Genomic DNA, 23722 nt, shown 5'->3' on the forward strand with positions numbered 1-23722 from the left:
ATATGTAATATATTTTTATATTATCCTAAACCATATGAAAGAGATAGTTATACATTATACTTATTCTATAGAGAAGCAAGTAGAAAAGTCTGCTATAAGTTGTACATTAGAAAAGTAGCGTGTAAATCTATAGAAACAATTTTCATCTCTCACCCCATGAATTTGAGATATGCTAATATATAAACTTTAGAAAGTTGTGGAATGTCACATTCTAAAAAATAGCCTACTCCATTAGTTCTCCATTAGTTAGATTTCAATTCCTCAAAATGAAGGGAAACAAACGGGGTCTTATATTAAAGAACAACATATTCCAAGGTATCACCTTATAATACAAGCATGTTCATCTCTTCTTATCTATACTACTATATAATCCACTACTTTAAAACTTTACAAAACTCACCCAACCAAATCACTCTCACACCCATAACCGCTACTAAATCCATCAAACAAATCATGCCCAGACTTAACACACAATCATAACAACATTTAAGATCGCTAGATAATCTCCTCTTCCTTACTCAAATCCAATTGTTAATATTATTGAATAATCCCTCATCCCTCTCCCGTGACCCCTATCCCTCTCTCCTCCCATGTCTCTGCATCCCCTGACTCACGTCGCTGTCGCCGTCAACACCCCCTCCCCCGTGCCACCGCTACCATTGACTCCTCTCTCCTCCCAAGATCGTAGCATTAATAAAAACTACATGCTACTGAGGACAAAATTAATCTGACTATAATGTTAACCGTTCACTAAACAAGATTCTTTCTTAAAGAAAATATTGGCTATTAATATGTCAAAAGCTACCGAACACGTGAGAAAAAAATGACCCTAACAACCTTACTGTGTTGATACACATATTATATCTGATTGACGATAAATAATAATTGATATAATCCAACGCTGTCAGGAAAAAACGATCCTAACAACCTTACTGTGGATGATATACATAGACTACTATTTTGATTCGCAAAGAAAAATATTATACTCTAATTACCTCAGAGGAACACAAATCCAGAATTTTACTACGAAACAGGACGAGCTTTCGAAACAGAATTGCCCTAGAGCTGTATCAAATTATTACAGTTCATGATTCAGAGAGAATGCGCATCACTGATTTTTTTTCTTTAAAGCGGTCCACGCAGTAGCATGTCTGTTGCTGTATTGGTGTACTTAGAACAGGTGCGGCATTCTACAACCAACCAAAAAGAAGAAACAGAGCAATAGAATTCTGCTACAAAATGGAACGAGTGCTTCTCAGTTCACATTTGAGGCCGGTTTCCAAGCATCTGACCAACTAAATTAGTCACCTGAAAAGAATTGCCCAAAATATAAGGGTTAATATGGTGAGACACAAACCAGAAAACATCACATATCAAATGGGAGAATTATTGCCAGTATATCAACATGGGTAATCGGGCAGAGGTGGAGCAGCAGGAAAACTATTGTGCTATGGAATAAGCAGAACTATAAATCTGCAAGTAGCACTGTTACTTTAGATATATAAAGTGAATGTTACTGCATCAAGATCACCATGCTAAAGAAAAAAAAACATAGATCGAGCATATCTCCAGGCATCTGCGGTTTGCAGATGGAGGTCACAAACTATTTGTTCACAATAAGCAGGTGCTGGGGTACACTAGAAATACAACATTCTTTTCCAACACAAGTCCTAAAGTAGGAAAGACACCACCAAGAACAATTTGTTTTGACAAATTCAAGCAGTGCACAGTCAAGTTATGATGTACTCCATAGTCTAGGAATAAGCATAAAAATGAATCCGCGAAGGCCAAAGAGAGAGTATCAACAAACATGCCTGCCAATACTTTGAAACACATCGATCAATGCAACTGTTCTCGCCCATATTGAGCTCAGCTTCTTTATACCTGAAATAAAACAAATCCACAGGGAAAAAACCATTGCTCAATCTAACATATGGGTAGATCCTTCTTGACTATCAATTAACATGCCATGAAAAGTTCCAAGCCTGAGGTGTAATGTATTGCAACTTAGTTAAATTATTTGGTGATTATCCATATTTAACACCATAGACCATTATATCTACATCCAAAGGAGAAATTGATTCAACATCAGTTGAGATGGTTTGGACATGTCCAAGAGAGACCTCCTGAGGCACCGGTGCGTAGAGGAGTTTTAGAGCGGGTCGATAATATAAAAAGAGGTAGGGATCGACCTAAATTGACCTGGGACAAGGTGGTTAAGAGAGATCTTAAGGAGTGTAATATCTCCATGGAATTAGCTAAGGATGGGCGCGCTTGGAGACTAGTAATCAACGTGTCCGAACCATGATCTTTGTCTTTTTTTTCTGTTTACCCTTAACTCTACCGTCTTTCTTTTTACCCTTTCAGTGTCTTTTTTTTCTATCCTTATTTCTTTTGGGTTTCATCTCTAGCCTACCCAAACTTGCTGGGAACAAAAGGCTATGTTGTAGTTGTAGAACATTATGTGTTACATAGAAATAAGGATGTGCCAACAGGACTACAAATAATAGATTTTTAAAAGTAACCTGATAATATCTGTACCTTTTTTCAATGCACTTGTTAAAACAGGTCTGTGTAAGCCTGTATAAAGCATAAAGACACATCAGAACAAGCATAAATAAATCAAACAAAAACCTAAATGATTCACCTGTAAAAGACCTGGATTGAGAGGAGTGATATAATATAAGTGTAGAGTTGTTCAACTGTTAAGTTGTTAATTAACATAAACATCACACACATTTCTGACGCCCAGGAACAACCTAAGATTACGTTAACTGATTAACATTTCAGATAATGGAAGATTCAAGCCTAATTGTCTGAGGATTTGGATGACTATTTAGGAAAAGCCACCACATTCACCTTTTCTTGGGAACATATTCAATTCCTTCAGTTAGTTGGAAATGAGGAGATAAAATGGTACTACTTGTTGCGAACTAATGATCTCGAGCAAGCAAGAAGCATATCACTAACCTGTTGAAAAGATCAACCCTGTACTCCATCTCCTTCTCCGCCATCCCAAACATCTGTACGGTGAAAGGCGCACAGCACCAATTTGAGCAATAGCATCAAATCCAGAAACCGAAACCCAAAAAAGAAGCCAGATGTACCAATCTACCTGCTCCTTTTCTAAGTTGGTCGACCCGCCTTTCCCAGCCATTGCCGCAGCTCTCCTGCAAAGAACAGAGCGAACCAACAGAGCAGAAACTCAGTACAACACGTCAGGGGTGGAGCTGAGAAGCAACACGGGAAGCAGACCCTAACAGGGGTAGAGAACGAAATCCGGGGATCTCGCGGGCGGCGCTGAAACTCGATGTCGTGACGAGCAGCCGCGCCTCCACCCCCACTCGCCAACTCTAGCTAGGGTTTTGCTCTCTTCTTCCTTGCCGGCGGCGGAAGCAAACACAGGTGAGGAGCAGGTGCGCGCCTTCTCACATGGGCCGTACACGAATAGGCCACATGGCTTGAGGGCCAGCTCACTGACAAAAAAGTCCATCGGAAAGCCCGCATTGTATTCTGTGGCCCAGAAACCAGCATCGTCCTGAATCCCAATGGGGCGATGGCCTCGAGGCCCAAGTATACTCACTTGCAATTGCAACCGGGGTCCATGGGTAAGGCCTGAACGTTAGTCGTCGTCTTCCAAAATCCAAACCGCTCGCTCCTCACCGAAGACGCCATTAGCCATGAGCAGCTTGGCTTATCCGCTCCTCCGGCTCCCGTGCCGCTGCTCTATCGCGCCGGCGCCGGCGCCGGCGTCTCAGCTCCCCGCACCGGTGTGTCTATCTGCTTCGGCTTCCGCAAATGCAGGGGGCGATCTGACGGCGCGGGAAAAGCGAGCGCAGCGTCGGGAACGGCGGGAGCTGCGTGCGACGGACTGGAAGGAGGAGGTGCAGGACCGGCTGATCCACGAGCCAGCGCGGCGGCGGAAGAAGCCTCCTAAGCGTTCGTGGAGGGAGGAGCTCAACCTCGACCTCCTCGCCGAGCTGGGGCCGCAGTGGTGGCTCGTGCGCGTCTCCATGGCGCCCGGCACCGACTACGTCGACCTCCTCACCAAGGCTATCTCACGGCGCTACTCGGAAGTCCCCTTCAAGGTCTCACTTCCTCCTGTCCTTGATGGTTAGTTAGTTGGCTTGATTGCTCTCGTGCGGCGAATTAAGCACTCCCTGACGAGCATTTTGCAGGCCGAACACTTGGCGTAATTTTAGGCTGTCGCGTCACATTCATACCGATTATGTTATGACTTATGAGCAACATTACGCTGCAGTATTCGTGCGGCTTATATAATTTCACACCTAACATTTGAATCTTAGATTACTACGTTTAAAGCGATTGAGGATATTAACTGTGAAACTGTACTTATGTCTTACAAACTTGCAACTGTGACTCTCTTACATGGACAGTATAATCATTGTGACAAGAAAATCTACATTAAGATTACAGATTGTCGATTTGATTCTTAATTGTGGAGAAACTTGGAGTAAAAGATCTAGTACGAATCTGAATGCTGATTGCTGACAATGAAGTTCTCCTGATTACTGTTTATCATAGACTTATAGGAAATGCCTTAGTACTAGTCCATCTGAATGACTTCACTATTTCAGTGGCAAACCATTTTCTTTTCAGCATTTTGTTTCTCACAAAAGTTACCTGCAGATTTACAATCCATCAATCCAAGTAAAGAGGAGATTAAAAAGTGGTGCAATCAGTGTTAAATCGAAGCCTCTGCATGCCGGGTTGGTCTTTCTGCATTGTACCTTAAACAAGGAGCTTCATGACTTTATCAGAGACACAGAGGGTTGTTATGGCTTTATTGGAGCTACAGTTGGTTCAATGTGAGAAACTCACTGAATTCTTTCCATTCCTTCACTTTTGCTCTTCTTTTGTTGATGCAATGTTTTATCAGCAATTGTTGTGATTCTTGTTTTAGGTGGTTGTTTCCGTATTCTTGAATTACCCAGTAGTACTTGACCTTAGTCCTTAGGCTGTGTCCAGCAAGGGACGCTAAAGCGTCCGCTACGGTAAATTTAGCGGTTGTCCGTGTTCTCTATGCCTCCAACAACAAATGGTAAAACATCCTCTAAAATATAGAGGCAGCCCGACGACCGCTAAATCTGGTGGTTTCCTATTTATCTGCTATCCATACGCGTCGCCGTCTTCGAGCAACTTGAACCGCAGAGGCGCACCACCGACTTGACAACCCCACACTCGAGGCAGCAGGAGAACCACCGCGCCATGGCCGTCGGGGCGGAGCTTCCTCGCTGTGTCGCGCGCACCTGGCCGCGGCATCTGCATCCGCACGCTGGAGGCAGCACCAGCATGGTGATGAAGCTTGGGGAGGCCTCCATGGACGTCCCGGCCTCGCCCAATGTGGAGTCCGCGAAGGGACGCCATTGCTGCCCGGGAAGAAGCTCAATGCAACGGATTTTGGAGCAGCGAGCTGCAGTCAGGACTTGTGTTAGAGACAATAGATTGATTATTGGGGCTAACCCTAGAGGGTAGCTATATAGTCTTTTACATGGGCCACATGGGCCTAGCCAGCCATATATGCTAACACCCCCCGCAGTCTGAACTTCCGTCGCAGCGGAGTTTACAGACTGAACTCGAAAAGAAGTACATCACACAATAGGATCCCCCCACAGACTCAACTAGCCACTACTGATGTTGAGGCTGGAGCGAAACTCGGTGAAGGTCGAGGACGGAAGACCCTTGGTGAAGATGTCGGCGAACTGGGAGGTGGTCGGGACGTGGAGGACCCGAACATCACCGTCGCGACCAGATCTCGGACGAAGTGTAGATCGATCTCCACATGCTTGGTCCGCTGGTGCTGCACCGGGTTGGTGGAGAGGTAGACGGCGCTGACGTTGTCGCAGTAGACCAACGTGCTCTTGGAGAGGGGACTGTGGAGCTCGGTGAGGAGCTGCCGGAGCCACGCAGCCTCCACCACGCCGTTGGCCACGGCACGGTACTCCGCCTCGGCGCTCGAGCGGGAGACGACCGGCTGGCGCTTCGACGACCAGGACACCAGGTTACCCCCTAAGAAGACGGCGTAGCCAGAGGTGGAGCGAAGAGTGTCCGGGCACCCGGCCCAGTCAGCGTCGGTGTAGACGACCAGCTCGGAGGAGGTAGACCGGTGAAGAAGCAGCCCGTAGTCGACGGTGCCCCAGAGGTAGCGGAGGAGGCGCTTGAGAGCCGCGAGGTGGGGCTCTCGGGGGTCGTGCATATGGAGACAGACCTGCTACACGGCGTAGGAGATGTCCGGCCTAGTGAAGGTGAGGTACTGAAGGGCACCGGCAAGACTCCTGTACCCGGTGGGGTCCTCGACTGGGTCACCCATGGCCTCAGAGAGCTTCGCCTGCGTGTCGACTGGGGTAGAGCAGGGCTTGCAGTCAATCATCTTGGCCCGCTCCAGAATGTCAAGAGTATATTGTCGCTTGTGAAGTAGGAGTCCTGAGGGGCGAGGCTCAGCAGTGACCCCCAGGAAATGGTGAAGCACACCCAGATCCTTGACCGGGAACTCCCGCTGAAGCGCGTCGACGAGGCGGCGAAGAAGTGACTGACTGGAGGTGGTGAGGACAATGTCATCCACGTAGAGGAGCAAGTAGGCAATCTCTGCTCCATGATGGTGGACGAACAGAGACGTGTCTGACTTGGCCTCCACGAAGCCCAGTGTCACCAGGAACGTAGCCAGTCTGGAGTGCCACGCCCGGGGGCCTGCTTGAGGCCGTAGAGGGACCTATTGAGCTGGCAGACCATGTCAGGGCGAGAGGAGTCCACATACCCCGCCGGCTGACAGCAGTAGACGGCCTCGGTGAGGGTGTCATGCAGGAAGGCGTTCTTGACGTCGAGCTGGTGAACTGGCCAGGAGCGAGCAAGGGCCAGCGAGAGCACCGTGCGAACGGTGGCCGGCTTCACAACCGGGCTGAGTAAAGCCCTGAAGAACCCAGCGAGCCTTGTACCGCTCCAGGGTACCATCGGCCTGCCGCTTGTGCGTCTAGATCCACTTGCCGGTGATGACGTTGGTGCCGGGCGGACGGGGCACCAGATCCCACGTCTGGTTGGCGACGAGTGCCGCGTACTCATCCTCCATTGCCTGCCGCTAGTGGGGGTCCAGCAGGGCAGTGCGGACGGAGGAGGGTACCGGAGAAACCTGCGAGTCTCCGGTCGTGGCCGCCAGGACTCGGGGCGGCAGGGTACCAGCCGCGTGCCGCGTCACCATCGGGTGGATGTGCCGCGGGTCGCGGTGAAGGAGCGGTGGGTGGTACACCAGCGTCTCGACACGTGTCGCGGGTGGCCGCGGCGGAGGTGTAGGTGTCCCTGGCGGGACTGGGCCACCGACGTTGCCGCCGGAGGAGAGGGCACCGGTGGGGACGGCGACGGCGGCGGTGGAGGTGCGAACCCCGGCGACGGCAGCCGGCGCTGGTAGACCCGCACCGGCTGGGCGAAGCGGGCCGGAGGGGTCGGTACCGACGGCCCCGTAGGCGGTGCAGTCCCACCGCCCGCTCGACCCGGGGGCGATTGGAGACGGGGCTCCGCGGAGAGGCGACGCCATCGTAGGCGACACCACCGTAGGCGACACCACCGGAACCGGGTAGGGCACCGGGCCGGGAGTAGGACCGACAGGCGGTGAGCGAGTACCTGCAGAGAGAGGAAGGATATGTGGCTCGACCACCGCGTCAGTCGGAAAGAGAGTGAAAAGGTCAAGGTCAGGGTCGGAGGAGGGTGGTGTGGTGGTGGAGGAGTAGGGAAATACGGACTCATCAAAGTATCAAACACCACATGGCGAGAGATGAGGACCCGGCGAGAGGAGAGGTCAAAACAGCGGTAGCCCTTATGGTCCGGGGAGTACCCGAGAAACACACAGAGGGTGGAACGGGGTGCTAGCTTGTGAGGAGCAGTGGCAGTGGTGTTCGGGTAGCAAGCACACCCGAAGACACGGAGGTGGTCATAGCACGGAGGGGTACTGAAGAGTGTCTGGTGAGGAGTGGGGACCGGGCACGCAGTGGAAGGGAGACGATTGAGGAGGTAGGTAGAGGTGTGGAGGCCCTCGGCCCAGAAGCGTGCCGGTAGGTGCGCTTGGAGGAGAAGAGTGCGGATGGTGTCGTTGGTCGTGCGGATCATGCGCTCAGTCTTGCCGTTCTGGGAGGAGGTATACGGGCAAGACATACGCAACTGCATCCCGTGGGAGAGAAAGAAGTCGCGGGAGGTGGAGTTATCGAACTCCCGACCATTATCACACTGAACGGCCTTAATGGTGAGGCCGAACTGAGTGGACACCCAAGCAAGAAGTGGCGGAGGGCGGGGAAAGCCTCAGACTTGGCACGCAAAGGAAAAGTCCACACATAATGAGAAAAATCATCAAGCACCACAAGATAGTATTTGTAGCCTGACATACTGGTAATAGGTGAAGTCCACAAATCGCAGTGTACAAGATCAAAGGCATGAGTAGCATGCGAGGAAGACGAAGAAAAAGGAAGACGAACATGGCGACCTAATTGGCACACATGACAAAGATGCTCATCATGTGATCTAGTACATGGGATAGTGGCACTACGAGTAAGCTGCATCAAGGCATCGCGTCCGGGGTGACCAAGGCGATGATGCCAGGTGGTAGAAGACGTTGTGGCAGCAAAAACAGCAGCAGTGGCGGGTGACGAAGACGAAGCAGAGGTGGCGTGCGGAAGCCGAAGGGTGTAGAGGGGGGCGGTGCTGTCACATCTGAGGAGGGGGCACCGAGTTGCCGAGTCCTTCACAGTAAGACCAGAAGAGTCAAACTCGACAGAACAAGAATTATCAGCAGTAAAACGACGAATAGAAAGAAGATTGTGGACCAAAGAAGGAGCGACAAGAACATCGGGAAGGCGAAAAGAGTCGGGAGGTCCAGCGGCACCCACAGATGTGACAGGAAGGCACGAGCCATTCGCCACCATGATGGACGAAGGGAGAGAGGAAGGAGGGCGAACAGAGGTGAGTATACCGGGGTCGGGAGTGGTGTGGTAGGTAGCGCCGGTGTCCGCGATCCACTCGGGACCCATTGGCGGAGTCAGAGTGGGAGTCTGGAAGGCAGCTAGGGCGGCCGCGTCCCAGCCAACCAGCCCGGACGGTGGAGCCGCCGGCGGCGGGGACCACGACGAAGCGGCAGGTCCCGAGGTCCAGGGCGACAGAGAGGCAAAGGCGAACCCCGGTGGCGAGGTGAACCTTGGCTGCACACAAGCGAACATGGCCGCCGGGGGACGAGCCTCAGAACCAGGCCCCTGGAACGGCCACATGGAGACGCACCCTGACCACGGGTGGTGGAAAGTGGACCAAGGGGCACCCTGCTGGGGTCCCGACGTCGGTGCGTTGCCACGGGCACCACCGCCGGAACCACCACCACGACCACCACGGCAGTGACGGCCGCCACCGCCCCCACTTCCGCCCCCACGACCCCCGCCGCCCCTGCTCGGGCCAAGGGTAGACTGTGACAAAGTAGGATGACGGGTCGGGGTGATAGTCGCCAGTGCAGCGGAGGAGGACGAGGACCCCGGGCCGGAGACCGTGGTAGCCTGAGCACCCAGAGTGATCCCTCCAAGGCAAGGTCGTCGCAGACCTGGAGGAAGGTAGGGAAGGGGCGCTGGCGCATGATCAACGACCGGAGGTGGGTGTAGCGATCGCTGAGGCCCCGGAGGACGTTGAGGACGAGCATGCGGTCCTCCACGGGGCAGCCCAGATCGCCAAGGGAGTCCGCCATGGTCTTCATCTTGCGGCAGTACTCACTGACGCTGAGGTTCCCCTGGACGAAGGTGCGGAAAGCTGCGTCGAGGCGGAGAGCCCGGGCCTCGGCGTTACCCAGGAACTGGCCTTCGATGGCAAGCCAAGCAGCCCGAGCGTGAGGAAGGTTCCGGAGGAGGCTGTGGAGGTCGACGGAGATCGTCCCCACGATCCAGGTGAGCACGATGTTGTCATGGCGCACCCACGCGGCAGTCGGCGCCACGCCGGTGGGGTCGCAGAGGACGTGGTCATCCAGGGCGTAGCGGCGAAGGGTGAGGAGTACCGTGCCATGGCCAACGGCGTGGCGGAGGCTGCATGGCTCCGGCAGCTCCTCACCGAGCTCCACAGTCCCTCGCCGGGACGGCGGCGCTGCGCGGTGCGCGGACGACGGCACGGAGGAGGCGCGGAGGACTGGGAAGTGCGCCCTCGCGACGGTCGCGAGCAGGGGCGGTGCGGCGTCGGGCGCGCGCACGAGGAGGGTGGCGGCGGCAGCGCCTGCAGGGAGGTGGCGGCTGGAGGGAAGGGAGGGAGGAAACCCTAGCTCGATGATACCATGTTAGAGACAATAGATTGATTATTGGGGCTAACCCTAGAGAGTAGCTATATAGTCTTTTACATGGGCCTAGCCAGCCATATATGCTAACAACTTGGAGAACGAACTAGAAGAAGAATACGTACGCTGGTTTGGGGAATTTGGGGATAGGGTTACGTCCAAACAAGAATCAATTTCTGATATTTTCTATTAATATCGTGGGTAAAATATATGAGATGAGATATAGAGGATGAAATTTGGAGGACGTTGTTGGAGATGAAGAAGATATAGAGGATGAAATCTTTTAGAGGATGCTATAAAGGACAGAGAATATTCCTTTAGAGGATGAAATTTAGAGGACGTTGCTGGAGACAACCTTAGACATCATCTCCTCCTGTAATTTTTCTGAAGAAGACTTGAAAGTTGAAACCATAGCGGTTGCTTGGATATGGGTCACTATGTCCAAATAAAATATATGTCATCCTTCAACATACTTCAGTGATCAGGATATTATTTGGCCAGAAAAATGATGATCGCAGTATTTTGCCTAACATAATTGTAACAAGGGCATGTGATGATGTGAAGTATCCTAATCACATTTATATACTTCTTTATCTCTTAATGTGATCAGTTATTCAGTTTTTGTGATTTTTAACTTGTTTTACCTGTCTTGCTATGAAGCAAGAGGCAGATTAAAAAGCCAAAACCTATTCCAGTTGATGAAGTTGAATCAATTATTAGAGAAGAGAAGGAGGAACAAGAGAGAGTTGACAGAGAATTTGAAGAAATGGAGAATATGGGAAACATTGAGCCTTTCAGTAAACCCGTTGAAGAATCTGAACTTATGTTAATGAATAAGATCAAGAAGCAGTTTAAGAAATCGTCCTCACAGGGTGGCACTAGACACAGTGCTTTTTCGCCTGGTGCAACTGTTCATGTTCTCTCCGGGCCTTTTGCAGACTTCACTGGTTCCATCCTGGAAGTGAATCGCAAAAACAAGAAGGTTGAGCTGATTACAGATTCATCTTAGCGAACTGGTTATTATTTTACAATACCTATTCTTCTGGTATTTTTTGGTTGTCTAAGAAGTGTTACCTCTCACAGGCCACTGTACAGTTGTCACTTTTTGGGAAAGAGAGTTTTGTGGATCTTGATTTTGATCAAATTGAGGTAGTTGAAGTGGACGACGATGATAGTAAACTATGAGGTCTGAAAACGCCTCGAAATCCTCGCTTTTGATTTTGGCAAGCATGCTATGATTGTAGAGGTGATCAGAAAAGGACATCTAACTATGGTAATACTTAGTAGGCTAACAGAAGAAACGATAGATCTGGACCATGGTTTTGTTTTCTTCTGTTAGCCAAAGATTGTATAGTAGAACTTGTGATCATTATTATTGCACTCTCTGATTTGTGCTCCACCATGATGATAAGTAATTTTTCCATTGTTTGACATAATTTCACGATTCCGTCACATATTTTTTTCTCTACTTATGAGATTATCTGAGCCTCCTCCATACTTCAGATTCAGGAGAGGAAATTTCCAAAATTGTGGCTTTCTGCTACAGTGTCTCACTTCTGTTTAATGTGTGGACAGGAATCTTGTGTTTATGTATCACAGTAGCCGATAACTTTTTATCAACAACCCAGATCTCCAGCTGGGCCTGAGTGAATGAAGCAGGAACTTCAGTGGGTGGGCAGTGGACCGTTGAAGACCCAGCTATCAGCAAGAGAAACAGTTAGCACACCTGCGCATGAGCTACCGTCAAAATTAACCAGTAAGTTCTGACTGAGTTCGCCAGCACGTGTTCTATAACCTTATTACATTGAAATTGATTTCCCCTCTTCTTCTTTCCTGTTTGTCGGGGTTACTGAAATGCAAGTTTATAAACAATGAGGATGCTGAGGTTAGAAAGCTCGCTGATTTCCACTAGGCTGTTCACATTATTTTCCCTGTGCTCGAATGCAGAAAGCAGTCCCTTAGGCCATTCATTTCACACTTTGTCTTCGTTTATAGACCATCTCCATCAGCTTACCGATACATGTACCCATATTCAAACTACACTCTACAAATATTACAATCTACGGTACAAAACGATGTTTTTAGCGACCATATGGTTCAATGTATAGTAGTTCACTCATATGGTTACCAAAAACATTATTTTACATTGTACTGTTTGTAGATTATAGTTTGAATATAGGTATAGGTAAGTTGTTGGAGATGGTAGTTGTTGATCCATATACTCGAGCGAACACAATCTCAGAAAGATTTGAATTCTATTCCGATTTAAACTTATTTAGGTCTAGTTTGTTTACCCTCTAGATTATACAATCCAACTTAAATAAGTTAAAAGGCAAACAAACATTACAAATTATTGGAGTGTACTTTGAATATGCTATAAGCAGCAGCCCCGGGGCTTTCGTTGGTTTGCTTCGCTTCGCTCGCTGCATTGTGGCAGACACCAGACAGAAATGGCTTTGTGGAAAGAGGCCCGGCTCGGTTGTTTGGGCCAAGAGCTTTCGATTAGGAACGAGACAATCTTCTTTTCCTCCTTTTGCTTTTCGCTTTCCGGGCAGCTTCCACAGATCTGCCCTCAAACAAGATCCAGTAGTAGTAATGTTCAGACAAAATATGCATTCTCTTCGCCCTAGCTGCTCTATCACGGGCATGATTGCAATAATGTTCATACAAATTAATGGGTGACGATTATGAGTTTCCCATGCGCCTGCTCCTGCAGCTGCAGGAGAGCTGTAGCCGCAGAGCAGCAAGCACAGTCGTCACCATGAATGCCCTTTTATGAGAAGAGCAGAGATGTGGTCCTTGAGATCGAGAGTCCTGGAACGCGCAATGCACTGCTGAACTTAACTGTCCCTCTTAACTACAAAGTCAAATCTCAAGGTGATGATTACAAACGATGTTGATGCGAGAATTAAATTCAAAGTCCTCTTACACATGGCGATTATTACTTTTTTTGAGATTAACAAGGAGAAGTAAAATGAAATAAAATCTACGGAGCCACTAGTACAGTAGCTATGAGCCTTTGTCTGTTCTTCACCAACGCAGCCAGCCAGCAGCTACTCCGCAGGTCCAGCTCCAGGCTCCAGCAGGGTGCGCATTGGCACCCACCAACAACTCTCGGAGGTGATCCGTGGGCCGCGGCGCTATGCAACGCTACCACGCGGTCTGTCACGCCATGCATGGGTCTGTCACGGTCGGCCACCACGCGGCACCAGGTAGACCCGGGCGCGCACGACGGCGCCGTTCCCCAGCCGGAACCCGGGCGCGACGGCGAACCCGACGACCAGGCCCGCGCCGCCGTGCGGTGGCGCGCCGGTCACGCTCTCCATGTACTCCTGGTGGAACTCCGCACCGCGTCCGGCATCGAAGTGGCTGGGCGGCGGCTCCAGCGCGAAGGCTAGCAGGTGCAGCATCCACACGGCCTTGGCCGCGCGCAGGAACTCCCCGTAGAAGGGCGTCCGCGGGTGGGCGCCGGCGTTGACCACCCTCCGGTGCTCGGCGTCGCCCAGGACGGCCTCCTCCACGCGCGGCGGCAGGAGCGCCGCGAACTTGGCGGCGGCGTAGCGGCCGAAGGCGCAGGTCGGGAGCACGCCCAGCAGCTCCGCGGGCTCCATCCCGCGCATGTCCCGGAACTGCGCGTACCGCTCCCGCCGGAACGCGGCGGGGTCCAGCAGCGACGAGAGGGAGCCGTCCAGGTAGAAGGACTCGTGCTCGAAGCCGCCGAGGAGGGCGCGCGTGGCGTGCGCCTCCAGCGCGTGCTTGGCCAGCTGCGGGGAGGACACCGGGATCTTGGTGAGCGACCGGGTGGCCGCCGCGAGCTCCAGCCCCGCCGCGCGCATCAGGTGCGCGAGGTGCCCCGCGAAGGCCCGCGTCGCCGCGCGGGCTTGCTCGGCGCAGGTGGTGAAGAGCTCCGCCGTCGGCGCGCCGCCGTTCTGCTTGGAGGGCGGGACGTGGTGGTGGCGCCCGTTGCGGCGGCTGGTGGCCGCCGCGAGCTTCTCTTTGAGCGCGTCCACCTCGGCCTGCCTGGACTGGAGCTGGCGCTGGAGGTCGTCGAGCGCCGCCTCGTACGGCGCCACGGCCTCGCGCAGCGGCGGCGCGGACGGGTTCGGGCGCGGGATGTGGCCCACGGCTGCGGAGCGGCGGAAGCGGTCGCGGAGGCGCGCGAGGTGGCGGAGCTCGGCGACCACGGCCGCGTCCGCAGTCCGCATCTTGTCGGGGTCCCAGGGGCAGTGCGCGTCCTGGAGCGCGGCGTAGGCGCGGCGCACCCCGGAGACGGCGTCGAACACCTCCGCCATCAGCGCGTCCGCGTCGCGGGCGCGCTCGGCGCCCTTGGACGCGGCGGCCAGCCTCTCCTTCTCCTGCTCCCTCTCCTCCCAGATCTTGAGCTTCTCGTCCTCGTCCTCCTCTTCCTCGACCTCCGCAGCGGGCGGGGACCGCCGGCATTTCTCGCTGCTGGAGACGGCGTCGGCGAAGGGGTCGTCGTCGTCGTCGTCAAAGTCACTGTCCACGGAGTCGCGGAAGGTGTGGTTGCACGGCAGGCGGTTGGAGAGGCAGGAAGAGGCGACGCGGTGGATGAGGTCGCCGACGGTGACCGGCTTGGCCGCCATTCCTCGGCGCTGCGACCGAGCCTTCCCGGCCGGCCAAGCAGCGGCTTGCTTTGACTGGAGGGCGTGGGACTGTGGGGGAGTGGGAGAGCGGAGCGGAAAAGATGCCGTGCACTCACTGTGACTGTGCTGTGCGCCAGAAACGGAACGGGTGTGCGTTGGTGGGTGGGTTTAATAGAGGCTAGCCAAATTCAGGAGACAGATGCCCTGTTGAACGCAGCGTCGGGTAGAACACGACAAAAGGCACTGGAGCTGGGGAATACATGGTACATGCTAGAATAACAAAAACATGCACCATCAATTCTCCTCCGGATAGAAAAGGTCTACTGATCCTGATAAAATGTACAGTTTTGTCCAAAAGGATCTTGTTTAGTTACTGGGCTAGTGGGTTTTCACGGTTCACCACCTTCGGAATAAGATTAAAAAACGTACAGTGATCTGTGCTGACGTACTTAGTTTTTACCTATATCATTTGCTGTCGCGGTCCGAGCCAGCTCAGAGTTTTCTCATAACCACATGTAGCAAGGCAAGGACGTGTTGTAGCATTGTACGCACCTCTGACTTCCAGATTCTTTAGCCCGCATCATACGATGACGCACGTGGTCTTGTGTCAGTTGCTCTACTATCTCGGGTCCCGCCCTCCGTCCTTTGCATCATGTGGTTGCAACAGCGTTCACAATTTCGTTTTGGGTGATCTAAATTTCGTTTTGTTGACTAAAATTTGACTTCTGTATTTTTTGTATTTTAAATCAAAATCTATTTAAAACTGGACCGAAATATGTTTCTCGGTCAGTGGCGAAAACGAAAAAAATAGTGAAACTCGTTGATCTCGCGGCGTGAAAGTAAACGTTGGGTTGTAATCGCTTAATATGCAGAAGTTCCTAAAAATAATTAGTAAAATAAGAAGGTTTCTAAATCAATAAGATAATATAAAGCATATTATTTGTTAGCTTTCTTCATCTATTTTTCGTATTATGTTTTCAGAAGTTAGAAGCCAATTTTACATTAAGAATTCTAAATTATTTCTACAACAACTCGACTACATTTGTACAATTGTACTTTTTTCACCCTTTATACATTTTTATCAGAAGTTATATTCTTTTTCTCGATTCTCCACCACGTCTAGATCATCAGGCAGTCATGGCTAGCAGTCTAGCACCAGCTGATCGTAGCCAGTGCCAGTCACGGCAAGGTATGACTCTCCCACATCAGCCGTGTTGTTGTGTGACCAGACTGGACCGTAGCCTATTATGTCAGCTCATGGTCCGCGCCGGTCCATGGTATGATGAGCCACCTCAAGTCCTCAACTCCTCAAGACGCTTAGGATGCGTTTGGTTGAATGTACAAAGAGGGATGGAATGAGGCGGTCACGTTTTCTATAGTGTTTGGTTAAGAGTCAAGCGGAGCGAGGTGAACACCAGAGTGATTTTTCGGGGCGGCGTGATCCCAAAAAATCGAGAGGACGGTGGCGCCCCCCGACTCATCCTACTTTGACCTCAAACCAAACACACCATTAAATGACAAAAACAGATCATAGTAGCTCATGACTTTTAAATGACAAAACAAGCTAAAATTATACGTATTTTTTTCAAACACACATCCGTATCTACGTAGCCAGTAGAGCACACATGTTTTTGTGCTTTATATTCTATCTCTAATTGATTATGATATAGATACTAGTATGGGAAAATGCACAAAAAATGAGGTCATGTTCATGTTAGGCATAGCCCGCTGTATCTCATTTAGGGCTTGTTTGGGTAATCTTGGATTGCAGTGGATTGAGGTGGTATAAGGTGTATTGAAGTGTAATATGAACTAATTTCCCTTTCAATCTCTAAAATACACTTCAATCCACTTCAATCCCCCTTTATCCAAACAAGACCTTAAGGCCTAGAGACAACATGATGGTTGGGTCGGAGCGTGTTCATGACATGTCAATACTCAAAATCGTGACATGCCATGGGTTGCCCGACGGGTCTTGTCTGTTTACACATCTATAGTCACTGCGATCTTATAGAGAGTTAGGGACATTAGAATGGCAAAGAATACCCGTTGAGTAGTACCATTCCATATATGTATTCATACAAATACTCGTTGGATTAATTATTCCATTAATTATATTCGCTCGCGAGTATATAAATTTTCTCATACCCATATCGTGCGGGTAATTTCATCGTCGGGTAACTAGTATTCGCTAGAAAAGTCTTATATCCTATAATATTAATCACTCAAAAAGTCAAACGAACAAATAATAATAAATTCAATTTCAAATATAACAAACCATATAATTACATAGCTTGATAGTTAACAAACAATAGTTTAGGAAGAGTTTTCTTTTAGCTAAGATTAGATCTAACTCAGGAGATATCCACAGAAAAGGAAGGCAAACGAAGTCACCAATGAGGGATTCCTTTTTGAGATAAATATACTCAGACCAGTATCAAGCTTCAGGTGTAATAAAATACAAGGTATTAGTATAGCTGCTAAATCTAACAACAACACCTTGAACTTATAATAAAAAACCGAAGGCTCCAGATTCCGTACCTAATGAGGTTCTTAGACATGATCCTAGGCGCCTTGGTGGCGACCCCGACGAGGCTGCTCCCTGCGATGAAGATACCCATGTAGATAGAGAGCAGAATAAAATCATATTGGTAGGCTATAGATGTAACAAGTTAGTGCATCATGACTGATAATCATATCAAGTAGACCTTTTTCTATATAGATTATTTCCTTGAGCAAAAATCATGAATTATACTATGTTTTTAAGGTAGCCATGATTTGCACACCATGTAAAGGCTGATAGTGACAACATCAACAACAACATGTGTTCAGTCACCTCATTTAGCCAAAAATCCTCATTGGTCTTGTAGTAATCAGATTGACAGTCCAGCTATGTGCGAACTCATGGGCCACAACCAAAGCACATGCAACATCCCCTTTGATGACCATGGAAGTTACCGAATTTGCAAAAATCATAAAGTAAAATTATAAAAGAATGTCATAATTCACAGAACAACTTACAGTAACAGAGCAAGAAAGAAGATTAACTAATCAGTAATAACCAGAACCGAATTTGCAAATTACCTCTTACAGGTTATTTTATTAAGTAAATTTCAATTTGTCCAAATTGAATGTATCCAAAGGACACGTAATAGTAAACTAAACCAGCATAGTTGAAGAGTAGTGACTGAAAGCATACATAACTCAAGCTCAAAAGTTATATTTGAAGCAGGCTATGTTATAAAACTTGCCTATATGTAAGCTAGGTCATGGATGGGTGTTAGGTCAAAGAACTGTTGTCCGATGAACGAAGTGTGAAGCTACAACATGTCTGCATCTGCCAAATAGTTATTCCTCCTCAACAGTTTGCAATGACATGATCTCGCATCAAGTATTCTGGTAATAAGGCCAAATGAAACTGTTTAAGGTCATCTTCACTTTTCGAGTAGTTGAAGCCTAGTGACAAATAATTGAAGTCAAGTGAGAATTCATTAAGTGAAAAGCTACTATGCATAAAACATGGATTCCCTTCACACGGAAAGGCCCCGGGAGTTTACCTTTTAGATAGCAGAAATATTTGTCTTGTGGGCTCATGCGTTCAGTTTTAGCTTGGACATATGTCTATGCTCAATGATGTCATTTATAATGTTGGGTTCCAATGAGGATACCTTATTGAGAGTACCTATAAGCAACACAGATTCCACAAAACAGGCAACCTCATTCTACAATCATGTGTCATAATTGTAACAAATCAAGAATAAAAGAATGCAACGGACTTCCAAGCATATATTGAGAATGTTGCCTCTACTCTGCAATGTAACTTGTGGATAGACTTCCAAAATTAATTAGATAGTACATGTAGAAGCTGAACGCCTGAACCCAATCCATTCTCTGTTCTTATTAGGTAGGCATACTATTTTTATCAGATAAAAACTCTCAGTTACAAGGCTAGAAGCAAAAAAATCGAACATTTAAAAACATCACCAATTAGGGGTTCTGCCGTTACCTCCAGTAAACAAAATGAACAAACTACTGATAGTGTGGCACCTCTCCTTTTGCACAGGGAACTCATTTGTTCATAAATGATGTAAAGCAATTTGAGACATCTCACCACTAGTGTGTAGCAATTTAGGTTGTAACTTGTAAGGACTACATATCCTATTTGGAAAGGTAGTGAGATCCAAATCCCATGAATTTAGTATAAAGTTTTGAACTAAATACTAAAATTTTCTAGAACATGCCTTCCCTTCAAACAGACCATTAATTACTATGTTAATTGTCAAGTGAGTAACAACACAGTAAACAGTGATTATGAATCAAGCTAGTAGATATATAGGGTGAACCAAGAACCGTCAAGTATGAGCATGTTTCTAGGGACAACCAAATATTATCAAATCCTTGTACAATAAAGACATACAAATCAAACGAGTAGATATTATGTGTGAACCTGTATGGCATACTTTTTGGTGTTCTCTGACTCACGCTTGTTGTGGCAAGGCCATTAATCACGCTTGTTGTAGGACTTTATCCTTCATATCTTTAAACTATTTATCTTTAGACTTCAATGATCCGTCTTTCTCAAGAAGCAGCTTCACAAGGTCCTCCTTTGATAGGTCTAGGTCTTCTGAATCTAAATCAGAAAATGCAATTTGTTTAGTTCTCCTCTTCCTGTTAGACTTGGATACATAATCAAGTGAACCTGCTTCCTATGTCTTCTCAGTTCTAGGCACATTATTGGCTTCACTTGAAGCTTCAGTACTTGCTCCAACACTTCTATTAACCTCATCATATGTGTGTTTGTTTGTAAATGCATAGTTAAGTTTACTCTAAATTAAACATGTATTTGCAAAATGCATACAGAAACAGATGGATGAAACAAAAAATCATAGCTAAAATGAAAAGGTTGCCATTTACTGCTACCCAGCCTAATTCGGATGCCTCAAGGTCAGGCTCACCTCACCTGTCAGTGACAAAAGTCACCATGACTTCGACTGCAGAGAAATCGATCCCCACTCACCCAAGAAGCTGTGATAAAAATGTAGGTTATGGATTCTCCTATTTCACCAATATGGTTGGTCGTCAGGTCATGGTGTCCAACCAATATTTACATTTTTTTGGATAAAAGTCTTGACCTTATTCTATATCCCCTGGTTGACCCCTCGCCTTTTTCATTTCATGCTCGTAGGGTCTCCATTCAACGAAAGCAACCCCTTGCAGAGGTATAAAAAAGAATCACATGTTTTAAAAAAAACTCTGACGCGTCACAAGCCACCAATGCAGCACGAAGAAACCTGAATCCACGCTGCAATACAACCAAATTGTCACGGAGGTGCGCGAAACAGCGCACCTTACGACTCCAAAAAGCATAGATCTAGACGGTGGCAGCATTACTAAAGTTTAAGAGAGCTTGCCTAGGTACCAGCCTTCTTCATGCCCAATTCAAGACTAAGTACTACCGATTTTAGGTTGGTCTGCATGAAGATGGAAGGAGGTTGTGCAAAACAAAATATATATCCATAATTTAATTTAGCAAGCATTGTTACTAAGCTCTATGTAGATTGTGCACGGAGCTGACGAATGTACAACTAGGGCAACAACGTGAGAGAAGACACCGGCTCTTCATCCACCATGAAAAGACCATCATAAAATCATCCCCTAAATCACCCTTCGCCTCAAGAATCAAGAAATTATTACGCACCATCTCCATTCCATCGGTATGGCATGTACCGATGATCTTTAGAAGCATTCTTACACCGCCGTCTTTCCATGAAGGCGTCAAACTTTCCTGCCTCCTACGAGTAATGAACACAAATTGTAAGAACCAAGACAAATATCCAGCATTAAAAAAGAACCCCTAATAAACCTTGTAAGCTTTACCTTGAGCTCATTGTACGTCGTGCCTGCGGCCCTCCACGGTGTTGTAGTCTTCGTCATCCCAGCGGCGGCTGTACGCAGCTCCGATCGCCGCCGCAAATCGTATGCGCGCAACAAAGCTGCATCGCAATGGAGACCAGAGGTAGCGTGCATCTCACTGGAGGAAAGCGATGCCCCAGACAAAGCTTCTTCTTCATCTCTGTCGTTGTCGTCAGACGCCTTCCTGATAGTCGCCTAGAGGGGGGGGGTGAATAGGGCGAAACTGAAATTTATAAATATAAACACAACTACAAGCCGGGTTAGCGTTAGAAATATAAACGAGTCCGCGAGAGAGGGCGCAAAACAAATCCCAAGCGAATAAGCAAGTGAGACACGGAGATTTGTTTTACCGAGGTTCGGTTCTTGCAAACCTACTCCCCGTTGAGGAGGCCACAAAGGCCGGGTCTCTTTCAACCCTTCCCTCTCTCAAACGATCCCACGGACCGAGTGAGCTTCTCTTCTCTAATCAAAGCCGGGAACAAAACTTCCCCGCAAGGGCCACCACACAATTGGTGCCTCTTGCCTTGATTACAATGGAGTTGTGATCTCAAGAACAAGTGAGAAAGAAAAGAAGCAATCCAAGCGCAAGAGCTCAAATGAACACGGCAAATCACTCTCTCTAGTCACTAGGGTTTTGTGTGGAATTGGAGAGGATTTGATCTCTTTGAATGTGTCTAGAATTGAATGCCTAGAGCTCTTGTAGTAGTTGAGAAGTGGAAAACTTGGATGCAATGAATGGTGGGGTGGTTGGGGTATTTATAGCCCCAACCACCAAAAGTGACCGTTGCTGGCAGCCTCTGTTCGATGGCGCACCGGACAGTCCGGTGCACACCGGACAGTCCGGTGCCTCTGCCACGTCACCATTGCCGTTGGATTCTGACCGTTGAAGCTTCTGACTTGTGGGCCTGCCGAGGTGTCCGGTGCACACCGGACATGCACTGTTTGATGTCCGGTGCACCGGTATGGGCAGCCCTGACGTCTGCGCGCGCTGCGCGCGCATTTAATGCTGCGCAGGGAGCCGTTGGCGCCGCAGAGAGCCGTTGCTCCGCTGGCACACCGGACAGTCCGGTGCACACCGGACAGTCCGGTGAATTATAGCGGAGCGGCTGTCGTGAAAACCCGAGGATGACGAGTTCCGGAGGCCGCGGTTCGTTGGCGCACCGGACATGTCCGGTGCACACCGGACAGTCCGGTGAATTATAGCGCGCCGGCCTCCGCGAATTCCCGAGGGCGAAGGGTTGAAGTCGAAGTCCTCTGGCGAAGGGTAGAAAACGAAGTCTACGGGCGCACCGGACACTGTCCGGTGCACACCGGACAGTCCGGTGCCTCCAGCCAGAGGTGCCCTCGGTTGCCTTATTGCTCCTTTGTTGAATCCAACACTTGGTCTTTTTATTGGCTAGATGTGAACCTTTTCCACCTGTATAACTTATACACTAGAGCAAACTAGTCAGTCCAATATTTGTGTTGGGCAATTCAACCACCAAAATTATTTAGGAACTAGGTGTAAGCCTAATTCCCTTTCAATCTCCCCCTTTTTGGTGATTGATGCCAACACAAACCAAAGCAAATATAGAAGTGCATAATTGAACTAGTTTACATAATGTAAGTGCAAAGGTTACTTGGAATTGAGCCAATATAACTACTTACAAGATATGCAAGGAATGTTTCTTTCTTATATAACATTTTGGACCACGTTTGCACCACATGTTTTGTTTTTGCAAATTCTTTTTGTAAATCCATTTCAAAGATCTTTTGCAAATAGTCAAAGGTACATGAATAAGAGTTTGCAAAGCATTTTCAAGATTTGAAATTGTCTCCCCCTATTTCAAATGCTTTTCCTTTGACTAAACAAAACTCCCCCTAAAAGAGATCCACCTCTTAGTGTTCAAGAGGGTTTTGATATACCATTTTTGAAATACTACTTTCTCCCCCTTTTGAACACAATAGGATACCAAATGATAAAGACTTTTGGAAAGCACTAAGTTTTTGAATTTGGTGGTGGTGGTGCGGTCCTTTTGCTTTGGGCTCATTTCTCCCCCTTTTTGGCATGAATCGCCAAAAACGGAATCATTAGAGCCCTCGAAGTAAGTTCCTCCCCTTTGGTCATAAGTAAATGAGTTAAGATTATACCAAAGACGAGGTCCGGTCCTTTTGCTTTTGAGCTTTTACTCTCTCCCCCAAGGATAGAGTCCTTTTTTTTGATGCTCATTTCTCCCAAGGAATAGAGAGTTGCTCGGAGTGATGGCGAAGCATGAGTTACGGAGTGGAAGCCTTTGTCTTCGCCGAAGACTCCAATTCCCTTTCAATATACCTATGACTTGGTTTGAAATAGACTTGAAAACACATTAGTCATAGCATATAGAAGAGATATGATCAAAGGTATTCAAATGAGCTATGTGTGCAAGCTTAGCAAAAGAAATTTCTAGAATCAAGAATATTGAGCTCATGCCTAAGTCTGGTAAAAGATTGTTCATCAAGTGGCTTGGTAAAGATATCGGCTAATTGATCTTTAGTATTAATGTAAGAAATCTCGATATCCCCCTTTTGTTGGTGATCCCTAAGAAAATGATACCGAATGGCTATGTGCTTAGTGCGGCTATGCTCGACGGGATTGTCGGCCATTTTGATTGCACTCTCATTATCACATAGCAAAGGGACTTTGGTTAATTTGTAACCGTAGTCCCGCAGGGTTTGCCTCATCCAAAGCAATTGCGCGCAACAGTGACCTGCGGCAATATACTCAGCTTCGGCGGTGGAAAGAGCGACCGAATTTTGCTTCTTTGAAGCCCATGACACCAAGGATCTTCCCAAGAACTGGCAAGTCCCCGATGTGCTCTTCCTATTGATCTTACACCCCGCCCAATCGGCATCAGAATAACCAATCAAATCAAAAGTGGATCCCCGAGGG

The 23722-nt window shown here is 48.3% G+C and overlaps 3 protein-coding genes across 12 annotated transcripts; 1 reads left to right on the forward strand and 2 right to left on the reverse strand.

Annotated features, from left to right (window-relative positions):
* Window positions 1-971: 971 nt before the first annotated feature.
* On the reverse strand, window positions 972-3368 carry LOC100285900 (uncharacterized). Of its 4 annotated transcripts, none has more exons than NM_001158789.3 (6): window positions 3262-3368; window positions 3116-3170; window positions 2971-3023; window positions 2542-2580; window positions 1815-1884; window positions 972-1308 (listed from the first exon to the last, which is right to left on the reverse strand). In NM_001158789.3, the coding sequence occupies exons 2-6, from the start codon at window positions 3155-3157 to the stop codon at window positions 1261-1263; spliced, it is 252 nt and encodes an 83-aa protein (NP_001152261.3). In that variant the 5' UTR covers window positions 3158-3170; window positions 3262-3368; the 3' UTR covers window positions 972-1260. The 4 variants fall into 4 exon arrangements, with proteins under 4 accessions (NP_001152261.3, NP_001403140.1, NP_001403141.1 ...); NM_001416211.1 differs by having other exon boundaries at window positions 3256-3368; NM_001416212.1 differs by lacking the exon at window positions 2542-2580.
* A 212-nt stretch (window positions 3369-3580) lies between these two features.
* Window positions 3581-15452, forward strand: LOC100284988 (transcription termination factor nusG family protein). Of its 7 annotated transcripts, none has more exons than XR_002269396.3 (6): window positions 3581-4088; window positions 4651-4829; window positions 10958-11279; window positions 11381-11483; window positions 11873-12053; window positions 13014-13225. XR_002269396.3 is itself a non-coding variant. In NM_001157883.2 (5 exons), exons 1-4 carry the CDS (start codon window positions 3681-3683, stop codon window positions 11480-11482), a joined length of 1011 nt encoding a protein of 336 aa, NP_001151355.1. In that variant the 5' UTR covers window positions 3617-3680; the 3' UTR covers window position 11483; window positions 11873-12267. The 7 variants fall into 7 exon arrangements, 2 of the variants coding, with proteins under 2 accessions (XP_008679478.1, NP_001151355.1); XR_004858173.1 differs by having other exon boundaries at window positions 3612-4088; window positions 11381-11570; window positions 13014-15452; XR_004858172.1 differs by lacking the exon at window positions 13014-13225 and adding an exon at window positions 12159-12272 and having other exon boundaries at window positions 3612-4088; window positions 11381-11570.
* LOC109943563 (protein GRAVITROPIC IN THE LIGHT 1) lies at window positions 13130-15498 on the reverse strand. Its single transcript, XM_020547032.3, has one exon. The coding sequence runs from the start codon at window positions 14899-14901 to the stop codon at window positions 13483-13485; it is 1419 nt and encodes a 472-aa protein (XP_020402621.1). The 5' UTR covers window positions 14902-15498; the 3' UTR covers window positions 13130-13482.
* Between the last annotated feature and the right edge of the window lie 8224 nt (window positions 15499-23722).

Source organism: Zea mays, chromosome 1 (assembly GCF_902167145.1).
Source record: "Zea mays cultivar B73 chromosome 1, Zm-B73-REFERENCE-NAM-5.0, whole genome shotgun sequence".
Lineage (NCBI taxonomy): Eukaryota > Viridiplantae > Streptophyta > Magnoliopsida > Poales > Poaceae > Zea > Zea mays.